This window comes from Emydura macquarii, unplaced genomic scaffold (genome assembly GCF_026122565.2).
Source record: "Emydura macquarii macquarii isolate MOO-44397 ecotype Brisbane River unplaced genomic scaffold, CSIRO-AGI_Emac_v2 contig_2481, whole genome shotgun sequence".
NCBI classification, from domain to species: Eukaryota; Metazoa; Chordata; order Testudines; family Chelidae; genus Emydura; species Emydura macquarii.
The window spans coordinates 4,626,109-4,644,636 of NW_027132618.1; the positions used below are offsets into that span (position 1 = coordinate 4,626,109).

At 42.9% G+C, this 18,528-nt stretch overlaps 1 protein-coding gene across 1 annotated transcript in view; it reads left to right on the plus strand.

Moving 5' to 3' along the window:
* AK5 (adenylate kinase 5) overlaps nt 1-18,528 on the plus strand; it is a 131,623-nt gene that overhangs the window by 96,917 nt on the left and 16,178 nt on the right. Inside the window, exons 11-12 of the mRNA XM_067563421.1 lie at nt 8,623-8,786; nt 10,857-10,973. Of these exons, the coding sequence (XP_067419522.1) occupies nt 8,623-8,786; nt 10,857-10,973 (281 nt within the window). The remainder of the gene's footprint in view (nt 1-8,622; nt 8,787-10,856; nt 10,974-18,528) is intronic.

Genomic DNA, 18,528 nt, shown 5'->3' on the forward strand with positions numbered 1-18,528 from the left:
GCAACTTCAGTGAGCAGGATGCTCTAGCTAGCACTGTATCTGAGTAGCTAATACCTAAAACCATTTGAAGTGCCAGAGCTAGAAATTGGAGGTTGGTGCTTTCTGTAGTACTTCATGGGAATTACTCTCCTACAATCATCCTGATTAGGCACTGGATATCACTGTAGCTTTTCCAAAAAGCACCTGAAGATTATTTTCTGTTTTAAACCAAGATGATTTTTAATACACAGGATTTCAGCAAGTGGCTTAAAAGTTACAGAATTTAACAACATTTGGGGATTATTTTATTTGCATTCTGGTTTCTGAGTCTTTAGGATATACCCAGGTCACATTTTCAAGCTTTTCTCCACAACTGAGAGGCTAGAAAAAAAGATGAAAGCCAACACTCACTGGACTCCAGGAGCTGGAACTTTAAATAAAACTCCACATATCATGAAACTCTCCATAAAGTCACAAGAGTTGGCAACATAGACATCTCACTTTCTGTTGCCTTATTACACCCTCTCTAAGTGGCTCTGGGATACTATGCTACAAGAGTCTGGCCGCATTTATAGACTCAATATACCACACAACTCAATAGAACACAGAATGTTTGGTTCCCCAGATTAACCTTACAGAGAGATGCAGTGGGTTTTATTTCTGTTTAGATATATATAGTACCATTTGATATTTAAAAAAATTAATAGCTTGAATACAAAAAAGGTTAGTGCATTGCCAGATGCAGGGTCACACTGATGCCTCAAAGTGCATTGGTAACCAGATGATCCTTTCTAATCACTGAGATGGCTTAAGGCTTTATTAGCAAAATCAGTCCTGAACTGCACCACTCATGAAGAATATTCATTTTTTATTTTGATCAGTGTGATTCTGCTCTCTCATTAAAGGAGATCCAGATTTCCAACACAGTTGGGTAATGGATAAATAGAACATCAGCTAGCTAGGAGAGCCAAAGAAAATGTTCCTGTTTGTAATGAACAATGTTTTTTATGAGGAAATCTTAAGTATCTCTAGCCCTAATTATGTTTTCCCGTGTATTGTCTTTATTGATTGCACACACATAGCTGGAAGGACGGTCTTGTAGTTTGGTTTAGACACTGGACTGAGACTTGGAAGGATTGGCCTGTTATTCTATGTTCTGCCACAGACTTGCAATGCAATCTTGGATAACTCACTTAAGCCTTCTGCACCTTGAAGTGGAGTAGTAATATCAGCCTACCGCAAAAGTGTGTTGCAAGGGTAAATAATTTATGAGGTGATCAGATAATATAGTAAAAGGGGCCATAGCAATAGACACTCATTTCTTTTTTAGTGTTAAATAGTGAGAGAAGTTTAGAAGAATCTTATCCTTATCCACAAACTTTGTTCAATTTAACAGTTATTACAAAACAGCTTTTTAAAAAAGGTGCTATGTCTTAAATGATACATCACTCCTAGCCATGTTAAAAGTGCTTTATACCCCCAACAACTTCATTAACACTCTTCTACTGTATTAGTTGGAAGGAAGAAATATGTTCCTAAAACAGCATCATTTAAGCAAAATACAAAGATAGCAACGTAGTCTCTAGCTGCATTTTTTCCCCTCATACAATCTAAAAGCAATAAACTCCAAAACAGAAAAATACAAGACACAACTTTTGATTCCTTCTGGTCCACATCAATCACTCACTCTTAAGCATTAAGCAGTCCCTTTTTCTGGTGCTGAACCCAATGAGGTTTAGCTGAGCCCAGTAAGGGTCAGCTGTGTCTGTTTAGCTCACAGCTGAGCACACCTCCCTCAGCTGAGTTTGATTCATTGCTGGCAATTAACACAGCAAAGTCTGGCATGGAAGTGCCCTTCCTTTGCTCTTGTCCATTGCTTATTATTTCTAACACACATCTAACAGCATGTATAGTTATACTGGCACAGATCATGGAGAAAGCATAATTATTTCATGTAGTCTTTTGGCCACAGCTGGTAATAAACCTTCTAGATCAGCTGCCAAAGATTGATCTTGGGAGATTTCTAAGAGAATATTAGAAGTGAACTTTCCCTACTCTTTGTATTGGTTGGTTTAGATTTGTAAACTCTCGTTGTTGGACTTTGCATTGAGTCTTATACAACATACAAAGTTTCCCAAGGGATGTTCATCTGCAACCCTGCAAAACAACTGTACTCCTCAGCTAACGAGACCAGGGTTTAGCAAATCAGGCGATGGGGACAGAGCATTCTGAGCAGTGAGACCAAGGAAATGGAACTCCACTGTGTAGCCTTACCTGCTCCTGGGCGTGGTAGAAGGGAATAGTCTCTGCACCTATGGGAGTAAAGGGCCTGTGACTGGCTTGAGTGGAACGCAGGAAGCGCCCTTCCACCTTCTCCCTGTGCACCTGTACAAAGGCAAAACACAGTCTAGTCCTAAACCCAAACACTAACTCCAGATTTTTTTTAATTACTGTGTTAGTTTATTACAAAGAGACAGTTTCTAATATCAAGAGCTACATCCTACCATCCTGCAGTCTTTGCACCTTTATTCATGACTTGCATCCCTTCATTTCGAGTCCAATTCTGTCGGGTGCTCAGTGGCCTCTTTTCCATAAAAATGAGGTTCAGGCTTAAAAAAATAAAAAGCCTACTCTCATAGTATACAAGCTCAAGGCTGTTAGCTTTCTGGGACCTATCCTGGCACAACTTACATAGTTTAGGGAACTGTGCAATTATTGACAGGGAAGAAAACAAGAGGTAAAGGACAAAGAACTTCATATGGGGGAATAGTGTTATTATTGTACTTTCAATCACTTGGCTTTCTAGCTTCCCATCCCGTTATTGCATTCATCTTTCTTGTACAGTTTTATCTTCAAAATGGGTGTATATTAATTAATTATTGTAGCACTTAGGAAATGTCTACAGTGCAGTTAGACACCGGTGGCTGGCCTGTGCCATGACTCAGGCTCTCAGGGGCAGTTTAACTGTGGTGTAGATGTTTGGGCTTGGGCTGCAACCTGAGCTCTGGGACCCTCCCATCTCACAGGTTTCTAAAGCCCGGGCTCCAGCCCCAGCCTGAAGGTCTAGACCGCAATTAAACAGCCCCTTAGCTCAAGCTTCATGAGCCTGAGTCAGCTGACACGGGCCAGTGCAGGTTTTTAATAGCAATGTAGACATACACTTAGAGGCCCCAACCAAGACTGGTGCCTTCTTGTGCTAGGCACTGCACATGGTAAGAGATGGTCCATGACCCTGAATTCCTACAGCCTAAGTAGACGAGACATTAAAGATGGGAGAGAACACAGCCCACGGTCACATAGCAGTTTAGTTACAGAGGTGATATTAGAACCCAGACTCCCAGGCCAATACTTTACACACCAAACCACTGCTTCTCATAAAAAATATAAATAAATGGGAAACTCAGCGTCCTCTGTGACTCATATTTTCTCTACGAGATGGAACTTAATATTTTAAAAATATTAATTTACTTTTTTGGAGGAGAATGACCAAAATAATAAAGTGGGATATTTTTTCTTTCAAGCAACCACATTCTTGCATTCTTGTCATATTAATATTGCAAATGCACAAAAGCAATTTTATATATATGGTAACTGAATTAGGATTAAAGAAAACAGTCCACAGTAAAATGTGCCAAGTCTGTCCCTGTAATTTGTAACTGTAGAAGGAAGCAGGGAGAGCTCATACTTATCCTCTCATAGTCTGATCATACAGTCCTGAGCTTAGTGGAATTTTGCCTGTAGAAAAAACTGCAGAACTAGATCATCAGTTGTCAAAGTTTACACATTACTGTTTTTCTTTTTCGTTCTTTTTTAATTGCTAGTTGTCTACTAGTGAAATGTAACATTCAGATGATCACCTATCAAGAATGTGTATAGACAGACATATTTAAGTCCAAACATATATTCCACACTATCCTTGTGAATCACAACACATTCATACTATGTGTGTGAGTTTGCTTAGTGTTTAGCTCTTTATGGTCATGACATATTTAAAATCAGAAAGGATGAGATTAAAACGGAAAGATGTTCAGCCAGTTGCCAATAATCATTATGTTGCTGCTTAATATTCATACATCTTACAAAAGCATGTAGGTGGATCAAAAAATGACAGCATACAAAAATTGATAGTATTCACAAAGAGTTTTACACCTTTATTACAAAAATAAGGGCACATGTTCCTACTTCAAAACATGGCATAACAACTGGTCCATTGTGGAGACTGTTAACTGATTATTTCAAGGTCTTTGCTCTGTTCTTTTTGAAAAATAATGTGATAAAATTGCAGTGGAAGCTCCCTACCTGAAGGTTTCTAGCTGCAAGTATACAGTTGTTGTTTAATATGCCATTATATCATTATAAAGTCTAGTATCTTTATTTTACATGTGCCCAGCATTGTGGAGAGTGCACTTTCTTCTGTTTTTGAATGATACATCGATTTAACAAGACATTGAAAAAGACAAATTTTGCAACAGTGATTTTACTGCACAAAATAATAACCGCCACTAAACTTATTGTTGGTTTACAGTTAAGATTGCTTAAGTGCCAATCTCACCATTGTGCTCCCGGCAAAGCAAGGACAAGTTTAATTAAGGGAACCTTCTTTCACATATCTTCCCACCCAGACATCTCTTAGCCAATCATACTAACAAACTCCAGGCCTCCAGTTCTGGCTCCCTTCAGCTTCCCTCACATACAGAAACACTGTACATGTCAATTTCCTGAAATTCACACTCCAATGCAAAACTTTAATGCCAGCCTCAACAACATTACTATGACAATGGGAATGGACGTGTGTACTGGTGTGGATATGACATGCTATATGTGCATGGAGAAAGCATGAGGCTGGTGTTAAGGTTTTGCATTAGAGTGTATTTCAGGAATTTGGTGTGTGCTTACAATCTAAAAAGGCAAAAACAGAGGAAGGATGGGGGGACAAGATACACAACAAGCAAAGTGATCAAGATGATGGCAGATACATGGCACATTAATACCTTGTCTGGGCTTTTCATATTTGTTTATATACCTTTTTTATTTATATTTTTAAAGCTTAGTTTGGAGTCGCTCAGGGTTGAGGAAAGGATTATTGGTGTAAGAGAGGAGTTGGTAAAGGGAGAGGAAAACTGAGGGGAGACAGGTAGAAATGGGAAGAGGGAAGAGTGAGCTGGAGAGAGCATAGTGAGTGGGGGAGGGAAGAGAGAGAGGACAGCTGAAGGGATGCAGAGGTATGAGGGGGTGAAATGAACAGACAATGGTGCTAGTTCATATGAGGGAAAAACTGAGTGAATGTGAATTCAGGAGGTTGTGAGGCTCTTCCTAGCTGCCACTCCTCATGTGGAGTGAGGAGGGGAGGCCCTGGGCCTAATGCACTGGGCAGGACTCTGTGTGGTTAGCTGGCCCATACTTACCACTGAACCCTCATCGGTAGCTGGTACCCATGCACCAAAGCCTGGATCCACAAAGGTACTAAGTTGCTAAATCCCAGATTTAGACAACTGAGTCCCATTTTTAGGCACCACCGTGATCCACAAAACCCTTGCTCAGCTGTTGCCTAACCCCGTACATGTCTAGACTTGCTCAGCGCCTGTTTTTGCAATAAAAATTTCCTAGATGCTTAAGGTTCTGCCTGTGGGTATGTACACTGCCATCTCCCCCTGGGATCTGGACACCTATCTTTCTGAAGAGAAGAAAATGAGGTTATCCCAAAGAATAACCCTTTCCCCAGAAATATTCCCAGCTAAGATGCAGCGCCTGATGCTTTCATTGTATGTTAACAGTGTTCTCTGTGCATCTGCAATAAAAGGCACTGCGTTTATACAAGACAAATGCATTCTGCTGTCACACTTATATTATGACCTAATTTCTGTTCTCAGTTACACGCCTGTAATGCCACTGAAGGATATCTGTTTGCTGCAGCATTTTCTTACCATTGAATGCGAGGGCCTGGAAACCAGCCTCATGTAACTGCAAGAAGCTTGGACTCAGTCAGATCGTGGAGCAGTATGCATAGTACTTGGGTACTAAAGAGTTAACAGTGTTGCTTGCCAACCTCAAAAGTTCAAAAATCATGAGTCAGACACCCAAATAATGAGCTGTACAGTTAAGGATTCAATTATGGGTTTTGGGCTGTCTTCTGATTTTGGAACGCCCTCTGCCCCACCCCCACTGTATGTGCAACAATGCCAGTGTTACCAAACTCGGCCAAATGGTGCCTGCTGCCGACGCTGTCAGTCTGGGAGCCCCAGCTGAGATCCAGTTACACAGGCTGATGTAAAATGCTGCCTGGTAATGGTGCAGCTGAGCTTCCCGCTTCTCCCCAAACCCAAACAGTCTAATTCAGTAATTCTGCCACCCCAGGCCCCTATCTGCCCATCCCGCGGGCTGGCAATGAAATTCACATACCCCCCCACAACCCCACCTCAATTCTAGCTCCTTTCTAGCCTCATATAGGCCCCTAGCTCCCCGAAACGCCTCTGGTCCGCCTGCACCTCCAGGAGTTCATCATGCCTCCCAGGCTGGTGGGGGGCAGCTCTAGTGGGTCTTTGTCCCCTCAGCCCCTTCCCAGGCTGGTGTTGCAGGGGTGGAGAGGTGCAGGAGGAACTGAGTGACCCATTTTTCACAGGCAGGAAGGGGGAAGCAGCACTGTCCTGAGCCACTGGGCTCTGTCTGCTTCCGCCTCCTCCACCTCCCTCCCTCCCTCCGCTCTTGTGACAACGGTGGTGGCTGCTCCCTCTCCCCGCCCCACCGACCCAGAAACGTTTCTCAGCTCCTGAGAGGATGGGGGAGCTCTGCCTGCCTCCTGATTGGCTGCTCTGCCCCCAGGAGGCAGGTCCTGGGGGAACCAGCTGCTAGTCAGAAAGGGTTTTCCACAGGCAGGGCTGAAAACCACTTTAAGGCTGGAGCTTCTAGTGAGACTGGCTCCAGAAGGACTAAAATCCTGGTGCCCTAAAGCTGGGGCCAGCTCTCACGGTTTTTCCATGCGTGATGGGATGTTGTCTGGGCTGGAGCCCTTCTCCTAATGACCTGAGAGGTCCTGCCTGGAGGAAATCCCCCGAATGGCTGTCTGCCCTGCCTCGTGGAGTAGGGCAAGCAATCAGAGCTACTTCAAGAAAAGCTCTTTCCCCCCCAGCCCTCCATCTCTGCAGCTACCCAAAGCCATTTTCAGTTTCTCACAGGCGGAGAGAGGGGATGAGGGAGCAGGAAGAGGCCAGCGGCCTTCATCTCCTGTGAGCAACAGCCCCAGTTCATCTGCTCCTCCCCCTTCCCTGCAGTACCCAGCGTGGGAAGGAGCAGAGGTGTGGCTGGGCGATTGTGGGGGAAGAGGAAGGCTGGGAAGTAACTGCTGGGCAGAGTCAGGTTGATGTGGGGGTGAGAGCTACTGACGCAGGAGCAAAGGTGACCTTTCCCAATACATCTGGGAGAGTGGGTAGTACTGATTGTCACACACACACACCGGGGATGGGCAGGGGGAGTTCAAAAATCAAACGATGCACAAAAACCCACATATCTTTCTTTAAAATCTCATGGTTTTGGGGGTGTGACTCATGATTTTTGGTGGTTTGAGGTTGGCAGTAATCTGATCCAGCCTGTGCCTGGACGAGGTTAGACAATAAAGCAAACAGAGGGAGAAAGATCCTCTGTGTATGTTGTCTGGTCATTGCTGAGCTATGAGCACTGCATTGGAGACAAAGACAGCCAGACTCCTGGGCTTGCCTGTCATTGCATTCTGTGATGCATCTGGAGAACAAACCAGTATCTCCCGGAACTGGGAAGAATGAACAAAGCTTCCAATTTAATCTTTCAGCCACTGGAATGGACAAACCACAAAAGCAACTGACTTCCTCTGAGAAAAGTGGAGGAGGGGGGGCAAACTCTCTTGGTGCCTATTGGTGCGTCTGTGCTACTAGAAAATAAAAGAAAATAACATGACTTCTTGAACTGAATGGGCCTTCAGGTCACAGTTAATTAGCTACGACATTCTCTGCAGTAATTGCCTGATAACATACTGCCATTAAGTCACATTGCTGATTCCAAGGGCCTCCACTGGTGCACCAATGTCAAAACAGTGTGAAAAGAGAATCTATTATTGGTACCTACAGGGCCCCCACATGGGGGGGAAGGGTACAGTTTACTGGGGCCCGGAGGCCCTGGGGGCCTGGCCCAAGCTGCAACCCCCATTATTATGAGGAAAAAAATGTTCATGGCTCATGAGATTGTATGTATGGGATGAGGGATTGTGGTATGTGTGTGTGGGAGGGGGCCTGTGTTACAAGTTTGTACTGGGCCCAAAAAAATTATGCTTGGACCCTGGATACTTAAAGTTACACAGATTTCTATTCCCCAAATGGTCACCACAGAATGAAGAGAAAAAGGAGAGAAGGAGGAACACCTAACTGTATTTTAAGATCTAAAACCTCACTTAACGGGCTTGCTCTCTTCTCAGCGATGTTACTTGATGGCAATGTGTTATAAGGCTGTTTCTGCACAGAATATGTTAACTAACCAACTGTGTACTTGACGGCCAGTCACTACAAGAGGTCGTTATTTCATTACATTTTCCCAACTGCAGCGATTCATAAAAAGGCCAATTATTCAGCTCCCTGCAATTTATTTTTCTAACTCTATGTTGTTTTCCCCCTCATGAAGGTGGCCCTGGCTCTGGCAAAGGAACCCAGTGTGCACAATTAGCAGAGAAATATGGATTTACACATCTGTCCACCGGTGACCTCCTCCAACATGAATTAACAACATCATCAGAGAGGAGCAAACTGATCAAAGACATCATGGACTGTGGCGAACTGGTGCCTGGCGTAAGAGGCAGTTTTATTTGCAAACTAAAGGGGGTGAGGGAGTGTCCCCCCAAAAGTGTGGAAATAGGAAAACAGTGCTGATATGTATTCCCACTTGAGGGGAAGTAAGTAAGTACAGCTTGGTAGAGAGGATCCCTAATTCCCAGATATGTGGCATTCCTCTTCCTTTTATATACTGGTGAAGTAGTTATCTTGTCTCACACCATACTCATAAATTCTCTATGGTAGATTAATTATTAAACACATTGGGCTAGATTCCATGCTACATCTTGTAGGAAATGCAACACAGAAGTAGCAGCAAAGGGAATTGTATGCCACTTTTACAGCTTCCAAATTCTGGGCTGGTCCCAGGACTGGCATGGCCTCCAGCATAAATTGGCGCATCCCTAGCAGCTATTTTAATTTACATTGGCTGCAATGGCTCCCTATGGCACTGGCTGGCAGCCCAGAATAGCTGAGTGCAGCCCAATGGGGAATGTAAAGAGATGCAGGAAATCTCCCTGTACTACAATAATTCCCAGATGTGGGGGTGGGGAGGTTCCACCCCCTTTACAGCATCTGAGCAGTATAAAGGGGCCAGGCTGCAGGCCAGAATCAGGGATAATATGATGTGCAGCAAATGCCATTAGATCGAGAGATGTGTGTGTTAATAAAAGGCATCAAGAAATGCCGCCCATAGGAAATTAAAAGGAGTAGTGGGTCTAGGTTATTTATCTTCCCCAGTTTGTCTGATGGGGCAAACTCTCTTGTCATTTACAGCAAGACGCCATGACGTTGCATTGACACAATGTGATGATGTGTCAAAATACAATCAGATTGGGAAGCATCATTACAGCATCATGAAGTTTCATGGTTCCCACAGTTCAGGGCAAGTGCACCTGTATTTCCCCTCAGTGGTCCAGCAAGGGCACTGTCAGGCTTCCAGCTCCCCAGTTGTTGCCCTTCCGGGGGGAGACTTGTGTCTCTTTCCCTTCTGACTAGGATATTTCCAGGCTGCCCAATTTCCTGCTTTCACTGTGTTATTCCCAGCACAGACAGGTTGCCCAAGGACTCCTGCTTGCTTTCTCTTCAGGGATGGTTAAGTGTAATTGCTACACTTACAAGTTACCACACAGCACTTCCTATGCAAGCCTGTTTTATTCTTAAGGTAAAAGCACAACAGAGAAAATATATTAAAAGTAATAAAAGAACCCACACGCATGCCAATAAGCTTACCAGAATTACCCCAGCCCTAACATGGATTTGGACACGAGCAGTCCTTCAGCTCCCCACCCAAGGGGATTTTTTGTGATTCCAGTTCATCACAGCTCTGAATAAGCACCCAGTTTATGGGACTTCAGTAGGTCCAGTCCTTCCAACCCTACCCTAAGGTGGGCCCTCATGGACCAGGGGTCCTGTCCATTTGCAAGATCAGGAAGAAGGCCGTCAGCCAATTTAAAACCAAGCTATTTATCCAAAGACCACTTCATTGCCTGTTGATTCCTGGAGAATCCAGGTTGAACTAATATATGTAGACCTCTGGGGCGGGGGAGCGTGGTGGGCTTCAAAGGGCTGATAACAGAGGAATTACATTAGCATCCCCGCTCCCTACGAGAGAAAATGCATACGGTACCACAGTAACATATACTCAGTTGCATTTTTAATACAGTGTACCCCAAAGGTATTAACCCTAATTCAACAAGATTTATCTTAATTCCATAAGGTTTGTTCAGGCTATTACAGGCTGTTGTCAGTCTGTCATAGTCCCCAAACGGATTTTGAAACTCAGAAATGTCCCACAACACTGCATCACAACAGGGAAGATTCTGGACAATCCATAACAGATGCTAACCTTGGTTCTGGGTTTGCATGACAGAGCCGTACCTGAGGGAAAGCTATTCCTTCCCTATGACAAACTATCCTGTCCCTGGGCCGCTAGAAAAAAAAATGCCCGCTTTCAAGGGATGTACTTGAAACAAAGCAGAACTTTGGTAGTTCCTGAAGATATAGGTGTAAAAATCCATTTGTAAAAACTGAGCCCTTTAAAGCAATACTTATTAGTAACCAAAGAATTCTTTTTCTTCAATACAGGATATTGTTTTTGCACTACTGAAGGAAGCCATGATTGCCAGTTTAGGAGACACAAAGGGATTTCTGATTGATGGCTATCCCCTGGAGGTGAAACAAGGAGAAGAATTTGAGTGCCAGGTGAACATCTAGTTATTTACCATTATCGGTGATATTAAAATTCAACTTGCATCTGACTCAGAAATCAGCTACTTAGAGCCATAGGTTTGACAGATAAGACTTCATAAGCCACTGTTTCAACTTGTTGGCCAAGAGGGTAGAGTGTTGCTAGTGACCACTGGTGATCTGGCAGGCCAGCAATACAGTGATTCCAGCTTGCTTCCCCAATTATATGGTTGCTGCAATGCCAGAAGGAATAAAAACTTATTTAAGTTACATTAAATACAGATGGAGCAATTCTGTTTAGTAAGAGCTTGCCATTTTTAGAGTCACTTTTCTGACTATAGTTATACTTTCAGTTTACTTGTGCTGCTATGACATCTCTCATCAAAAGGCAATGTGGTGTAACAGAATTTCAAGCACTATTAGCTGCATGTATCATCATTATTAAGCTCTCTCTTTATGTTGAGTCAGATCTGCCAGTGCCTGCAACCACTGTGAATGAGCAAAGCACAGGCCAAATTATTGTGGTAGGTAGCATGTTGAAATATTCGTGAAAGAGCACTTTGAAAGTTATTGTGTGGTAGTTTACAAAGATTAAGGAAGCTATTGATTTTCTTGCTGTGTGCAAAGACCTACAGAGAAGTTTCGGTTATTGATTTCTCAGCTTGCAGAAAATATTCCATTCTTTCTGAATAAGTGCCTGGATTGAATTTTCACAGGCTCACTAGCGCAGTGAAAAAGCAGAACAGAAGTGGCTGATTAGTTTATATCCTGGAGGGAAATAATAATTATGTATTCCATTATATTGGACCTTCACCCTACACATTGTCTTGTAACTCATTTAAAATGTTGTAAAGACTTACTGAGTCATCGAGTTCCTCCCAAGGATCTTTAGTTACTTTATATAGATTCTATTCACTACAAAAGAGTCACATAAGCCACAGGAGGTGGGAGAAATGGTTTCAGCACCCATTCAAAGTAATTAGCAATAAAGCTGGGCAGGTCAAAGATTCATTTTTGATCCATTCATGCCTCTCTGTGCACAAAATTAGGGATGTCGCCCATGTCTCTTTCCAGTAGCATGTGCCAATTTAACAAAAGGGACTCCCACAAAAATGTTCCCTCTCTGCCTCTGATAAAACTCCATGTGCATTTGCATGTCTTTGCAGAGAGGGGGACAGGAACGGAGAAACTGCATTCAAGGGGAAGAGGGCCAGGGCAGCACCACTGGACAAAAAAACTTATAGTGATTGCACTTTTGGAAGTGACTATACCTGAAATAGGATCTGACTGTGCAAATCCTTACTCAAATTAGTACTCCGTACTCATGTGAGTAGAGTAATGACTACTGTGAGTAAGGAACATTCAACTGAGCAAAAGTTCCCAGGGTTAAGCTATACGCATATATTGATAGTTCACCAGGGTTTGATTTGTGTAACTTGAAATGGTGTGGGAGAAGTATCCTACCCTGGAAAATATTTAGAACAGGCTGACATGAGGTGCTATCAGATTCATTCCAAAGTCTGCTTCTTTGGTGGTATTTTTTATTTATTTATAATCTTCAGCAGAATCCCCAGAGGCAAAGGTCACTGGCAGCGCTATCGAGAGAGGGTTTCACGCCATCAGAGGCAGGGCAGTCATCCCTTCAGTTTGGTGGCAAAAGTTTAATAAAAGTTCCCATGAGCCATCTCTGGCACCTTCAGGTTCTACTGGAGAAAGACAGAGGTGGTAAACATAATTCCTTAAATTGAAATATTGATTCACAGACTCAAAGAACCTCAGATATCAGTGGCCAGAACTCCCGTCTGCACATACCAGCATTGTCGATGTCCCATGCAGCTGGGAAAACACAAAGTACTTTATGGAAGTATTTAACACTGAGCAGTCCAATTAAAGCCTCATGGCAGTGATCAGCACAGCTGAGTGTAAGATCTGCAAAGGGTAACTTCAGTTGAGACACATTTCGCACAGCTCCTATGGGCTTGCCCAAAGAGAGGCTCCCTTTGAGCTGCCTCGTGGAACTGAGCTGCCTACAGACCACGAAGGTTCCAGTTCAAACCTCAGCCCTCCGAGAGTGCAGAATGCATAGCTAGAGTCCAGCTACCTCATGAGGTACCTGCAGTGGCTTGACTGGTTGAGTCCCACTTCCATATCTAGCCACCATTTCACTCACACTCACTGACAGTTTTGGAGAGCTAACACCCAGATGGTGACGTTACAGGAAATTAAGGGAAGGGCCCATCCTCAGAGGCCATCAGCTGCATATCACAAAAGAATCCATATGAGTGGTGAGAGATATGACAGCTAGAAACAGAAGATCAGATTCTGTACTGGGTCTCCAAAAGGCACAGCCCAGTGGTTTTGGGCTGCTGCAGGGGTTGAAATGGCCCCCAGTATAACTTAGACAGTCCAGGAGGCTCCTGCCTTGCTGCCACTCTTTGTGGCTATGGCTTGTGGTGCAAGTGAGAATAGCCTGAACAGTATGCGTTACAGCCCCAATAGCATGCCCTTGTGCTTGCATGTCATGGCCCAACTCAGTGTCTGCTCTTGGGGAGATCTCCTTCAGTCCCTATTCACTGCCAGAGCATCGTGTATGGATGGAGCTGGGGATGGAACCCTTCCCAGAATTACAGATTTTGTCTCCTGGATTAAGTTGCCTGGGCCTTGCAGGAACCCGGTAGTGGCTGTACAACTCTGAGTCCTCACCAGCTTCTGAAACAAAATATAAAGATCCAGGGATTTAAAACTTAGCTGAAAAATACTAGTCTCCAGTCATCACTGGTGTTGCAACACTGAAGCCACTCCACCAGGGGTCATTTTGGTCCTAGGTGACTCAGTAAAGTCATTTTTTTAAAAAGGGCATTTTAAAAAATACTTCCTGCCTGCATTAAGTTTGACTGAATGACAAGAGGTGACATCAGGAATGTGGCGAGGCTGTCTATATACAGCATATGCAAAAATCATCACAAGTATTAACAAATTATATTATTTAGAAAGCTTCAGGAATAGTTCTTAGAGAAATAATTACAAAGCTTAGAGGCCCTAAACTAATTCCCTCATGAATCCATGCACCCCCTGCACTAGAACCCAGCCATTGTATTCTCAGACACATTTTTTTAATTTAAATGGCACTGGAACTAACACAGTCCTGTACCGGGGGAGGATCCTGTTGATCAAGAACTTAATGCTACTCTCTTAAGCTAGTGTAATGTGAAAGAGTATGTCACATAGGGACAGGTTGAGCTGTATCTTACTCTGCAAGTAGCTCTACTGAAACGTTCTAAAGACCCCATACAAGCTGCTAAGTTCACTGGTATTTTCCCTCTTGGCTCACAGTAAAGGAGAAGCCTGATGCTCCAGTGAAAAATGAACCACTTAGCTGCCAGGAGAGTTGTAATTACTGTGGCTGCTCAGTACACTAAACCTCTAAGTTACCAATAGCATGCTAAGAATAGCGCAACTCAGAGGCAAGCACTGTAGGTGTTTCATCACGTAGGCCTAGTAAGTGCTAGCCCTGGTGGGTCCCAGTAGCCACTGAGATATATGGCTACATGAAAGGGTATTTTACTGGGGCTGGCAGGAAAGGAAAAGGTTGCTAATATCCTAAGCACTGAGGTTTAAACAGACACAGTTCAAAGTGAGCAATAGCAGCTCTTGCTTGGGTCCCTGGGGCAGGACAGTTGAGAGTCAGAGCCCTACAGTGCCTGGGGTGCCCCCTACAGTCCAGTCTCTGCTCCAAGCAAGTAGGTGCTTGCAGGTTTCTAGGCCAGGCTCAGTTAGTGTCTCTCATTGAGTTCCTTTACACTGGCTCCCTGCCCAGCAATTGCTGCTCCTCTCTAAATCCCACAGAGAGCTGCACCCGGCTGTAATGTCTGTTAATCACAGCCTGTTCCACACATGGCTCTGCACTCAGTTTCTGGATATGACTCTCTGAATTCAGCTTCTCTCCAGCTCCCTGTTTGCCACGTGGCTGCTGCTTCAGCTTTCCTGCAGCTCCTCACTTCCCATGCTCTTCCAAAACAGAGCCCAGGTGGCCACTTCCTCATTCAGAACCTTTCCCTCATCTGGCCAGGAGAAAGAGGCATGTGCAGTGGGGAGAGAGCTAATGGGAGTTGTAGTCCCCTGCTTGGTACATCACAGAATTCACAGTGCTCTAAATGTGGGAGCCTGGTTGAATCCAAAACAGCAGAGAGAGAGATAAATCTGCATCGTCATTATGCTCCAAACAGGAATTTCAGCATTCATTCTGGGATGTGTCTTGAACATCCAGTTTTGTGGGTCATAGCTAGCAACAAGTCCAAAGTGGTCCTAGTTGACATACAGTTTGCTGAATCCACAAGAGAACATCCCACTGTTTTGGGAGAAAGGTGGAATGGGAAGGAGGGTTCATTTTACAATATATATATTTTGCTAGCGGCTGCTCCCACACTGGAAAAAAGTTGCCTAAAGTGCTTCTAAAGAAATGACACAGAATTATTTAGTCTTTGCAGTTTTGGAATCATTTCACTGTTCACACACACTCCTTTGGTTGTCTTGGCAACAAAGCTTACAGTTGGCCTTTATTTGGGATGCAGATGCTACTTTCACTTTAGAAGCCATTCTTAAATGTACCAAACCTAAGATCATTTTCTTTTAATGGCTCTTTAGTTTTCTCCTTTATTTGTGATGAAGCTGAGAGAGAGAAGAGCATTTACCAAGGAATTGCAGAAATTTGGTCCCTTTTAATTTAAAAGAGAAAGTCTTACAGACCCAATTCAGTAAGGTGCTGAGCACCTCAGGTCAGGTGCTGAGCACCTTCAACCATATTTATGCCAATGGGAGTTGAGAGCACTCAGCATCTCACTGTGACAGGCTGCAGACATGGCATATGTACCTATCTAATCAATAGGATTCTGTTGTCTGTTTTGTGAGATACAGCTGAAGCAGCATGTTACACGCACACATCGTTCTTTCTTGTTGTTTTCATTAATCTGGAATAAAAATGACTCAGACTGAAAGTATGGCTGCTCTACATTGCTCTATGCTCTATGCTCTACATAGATTGAAAAACATAACACCAGAGAATAGGTGTGTATATATGCAGCCTCAGCAGAATCACATGGGATTTTCAAAAATAAAACATACTTGATTTACCATACCAGGTAACATAGTTACCTATCAGTTAGTTGAGCCCTGGATATTCTCTTAATAAAAGTTATAGCATGGCTGTACTTAAATCAGTGGAATTACTCCAGATTGACACCATCATAACTGTAAGTAGACTCTGCCCCATTTATTTTTCTGTGGATTTGGAGGGAAATGTTAACATGAATAACTTAGCCACAAGTGGGCAATGTGGGCATTTACTTTAAGCACAGATAGTATTGGTGTAATTACTGCACTGCTTGATAACACCTGGTCATATTTAAAACTGCTTCTGGAGCCTTTGAAATCCAATAAGACAACATTACTTAGTGCTGCCATTAGTCTTTCTTGGTTGTGTTGAAAAGTCCTATGAATGAAAGCCTGTCATGGGACTGCCCAACTGCTAAAGACTGAGGTTGTCACAGCATAAGAGCAAATGTTACGGCTGGGCTTTAGCTGCCTCTTAGAAACTCAGAATGTAAGGAAGCAGAAAACCAGGCTGAAGGGTTCAGAGTCCAAGCCACCTCCCTTATTTTTCAGCTACTGTAGACCTAATGTGGAATATTTACTGTTAAAAACTTACCTCTAAGGTATTACCTGCTTAAAAGAATTGACTCCAGGAGAGCATCTTCCTTTCTCGGAGGTCTACGTCAGTCATCTGAGGCTCTTTTAAAGCCAATCATAAAGTTCTGTAGCTCATGGTCACTAATCAAATGAACAGCCACTTATTCTTGGGGGCTTTTTCTCATATTTTCCTACAGAGAAGCCCTCCAAATCCCTGCTGAGATGGAAAAAAATAGGGAGCATCTTTAATTGACTGACCCTTTCAAAGGACTTCAGAGATACGTGCATGGAGATCATATCTGACATTCTCATTACATGTATTGATCCTTAAACAAGCAAAGACACAAAATGAGTTACACCTAGCAAGGGACATAAAAGGCAATAAGATGTTCTTAAAATACTTTAAGAGCCAGATAAAGACAAAGGAAAGTGTAGGACTTCAGATTTCCACTTAATGGGGAAGGAGAGCTAATAACTGATGACATAAAAAAGACTGAGCTTTTTAATACTTATTTTGCCTCATTCTTCACTAAAAAGATTAGTGGTGACAGATACTCAACACAATAAACTACAAGGAAGAAGGAACGCAAGCCAAAATTGAGAAACAATAGGTTAAAGGACATTTATGTAAATTAGATGTTTTCAAGTCAGCAGGGCCTGATGAAATTTATCCTATGGGTACTTAAGGAACCATATGAAGCAATCTCAGAACCATTAGGAATTGTCTTAAAAAACTCATGGTGAGGTCCCAGATAACTGGAGAAGGGCAAACGTAATATCTATCTTTAAAAAGGGGTACAAAGAGGAACTGGGGAATTATAGACCAGTCAGCCTAACTCCAATACCTGGAAAGCTACTGGAACAAATTCTTAAACAATCAATTTGTAAGTACCTATAGGATAATAGGGTTATAAGTAATAGCCAGAATGGATTTGTCAAGAACATATCCTGACATACAAACTTAATTTCCTTTTTTGACCAGGTCATTGGCCTAGTGGATGGGGGAAGCAGTAGATATAATATATCTTGATTTTTAGTAAGGCTTTTGACACAGTCTCACATGGGATTCTTGTAAGAAAATGTGGGCTAAATTAAATTACTATAAAATCGATGCACAGCTGTTTGAAAGAGCATACTCAAAGAATAGTTTGTCAGTGGTTTGCTGTCAAACTGGGCAGACATATCTAATGGGGTCGCCCAGGGTCCTATCTTGGGTCTGGTGCTATTCAGTATTTTCATTAATGACTTAGGTAATGGAGGAGACAGTATACTTACAAAGTGTACATATGGTGCCGTGCTGGGAAGGGTTGCAAGCATTTTGGAGGACTGAATTATAATTCAAAACAACCTTGACAAATTGGAAATTGGTCTGAAATCAACAAGATGAAATTCAGTAAAGATAAATACAAAATATTACACTTAGAAAAGTTCCAGTGTTAGTCTGTATACAGCAAAAACAACGAGAATCCTGTAACACTTTAAAGACTAACAAATTTAATTTCTGCAGGCATAAGCTTTCATGGGCTGCAACCCACTTCGTCAGATGCAAGAAATAGAAATCAGATAGGAGGTATATATATATATATATACATATACACACATCCAAGGGTCAGGAACAATGGGGAGGGTAGGTGTTAGCGAAGTCCATTCAGTTAGAGTCATGAGGCCTATTCACAACCATTGATTAGGAGGTGAGAATGTGTGAACAGTGACAATTACTTCTTGTAATGAGATAACCATTCCAAGTCCCTATTAGACCCAGTTTGATTGTGTCAAGTTTGCATATGAGTTCCAGCTCACCAGTTTCTCGCTGAAGTCTGTTTTTGAAGATTTTTGTAGAAGTATGGCAATATGAGACAACAATGTGATGCAGCTGTGAAAAAGG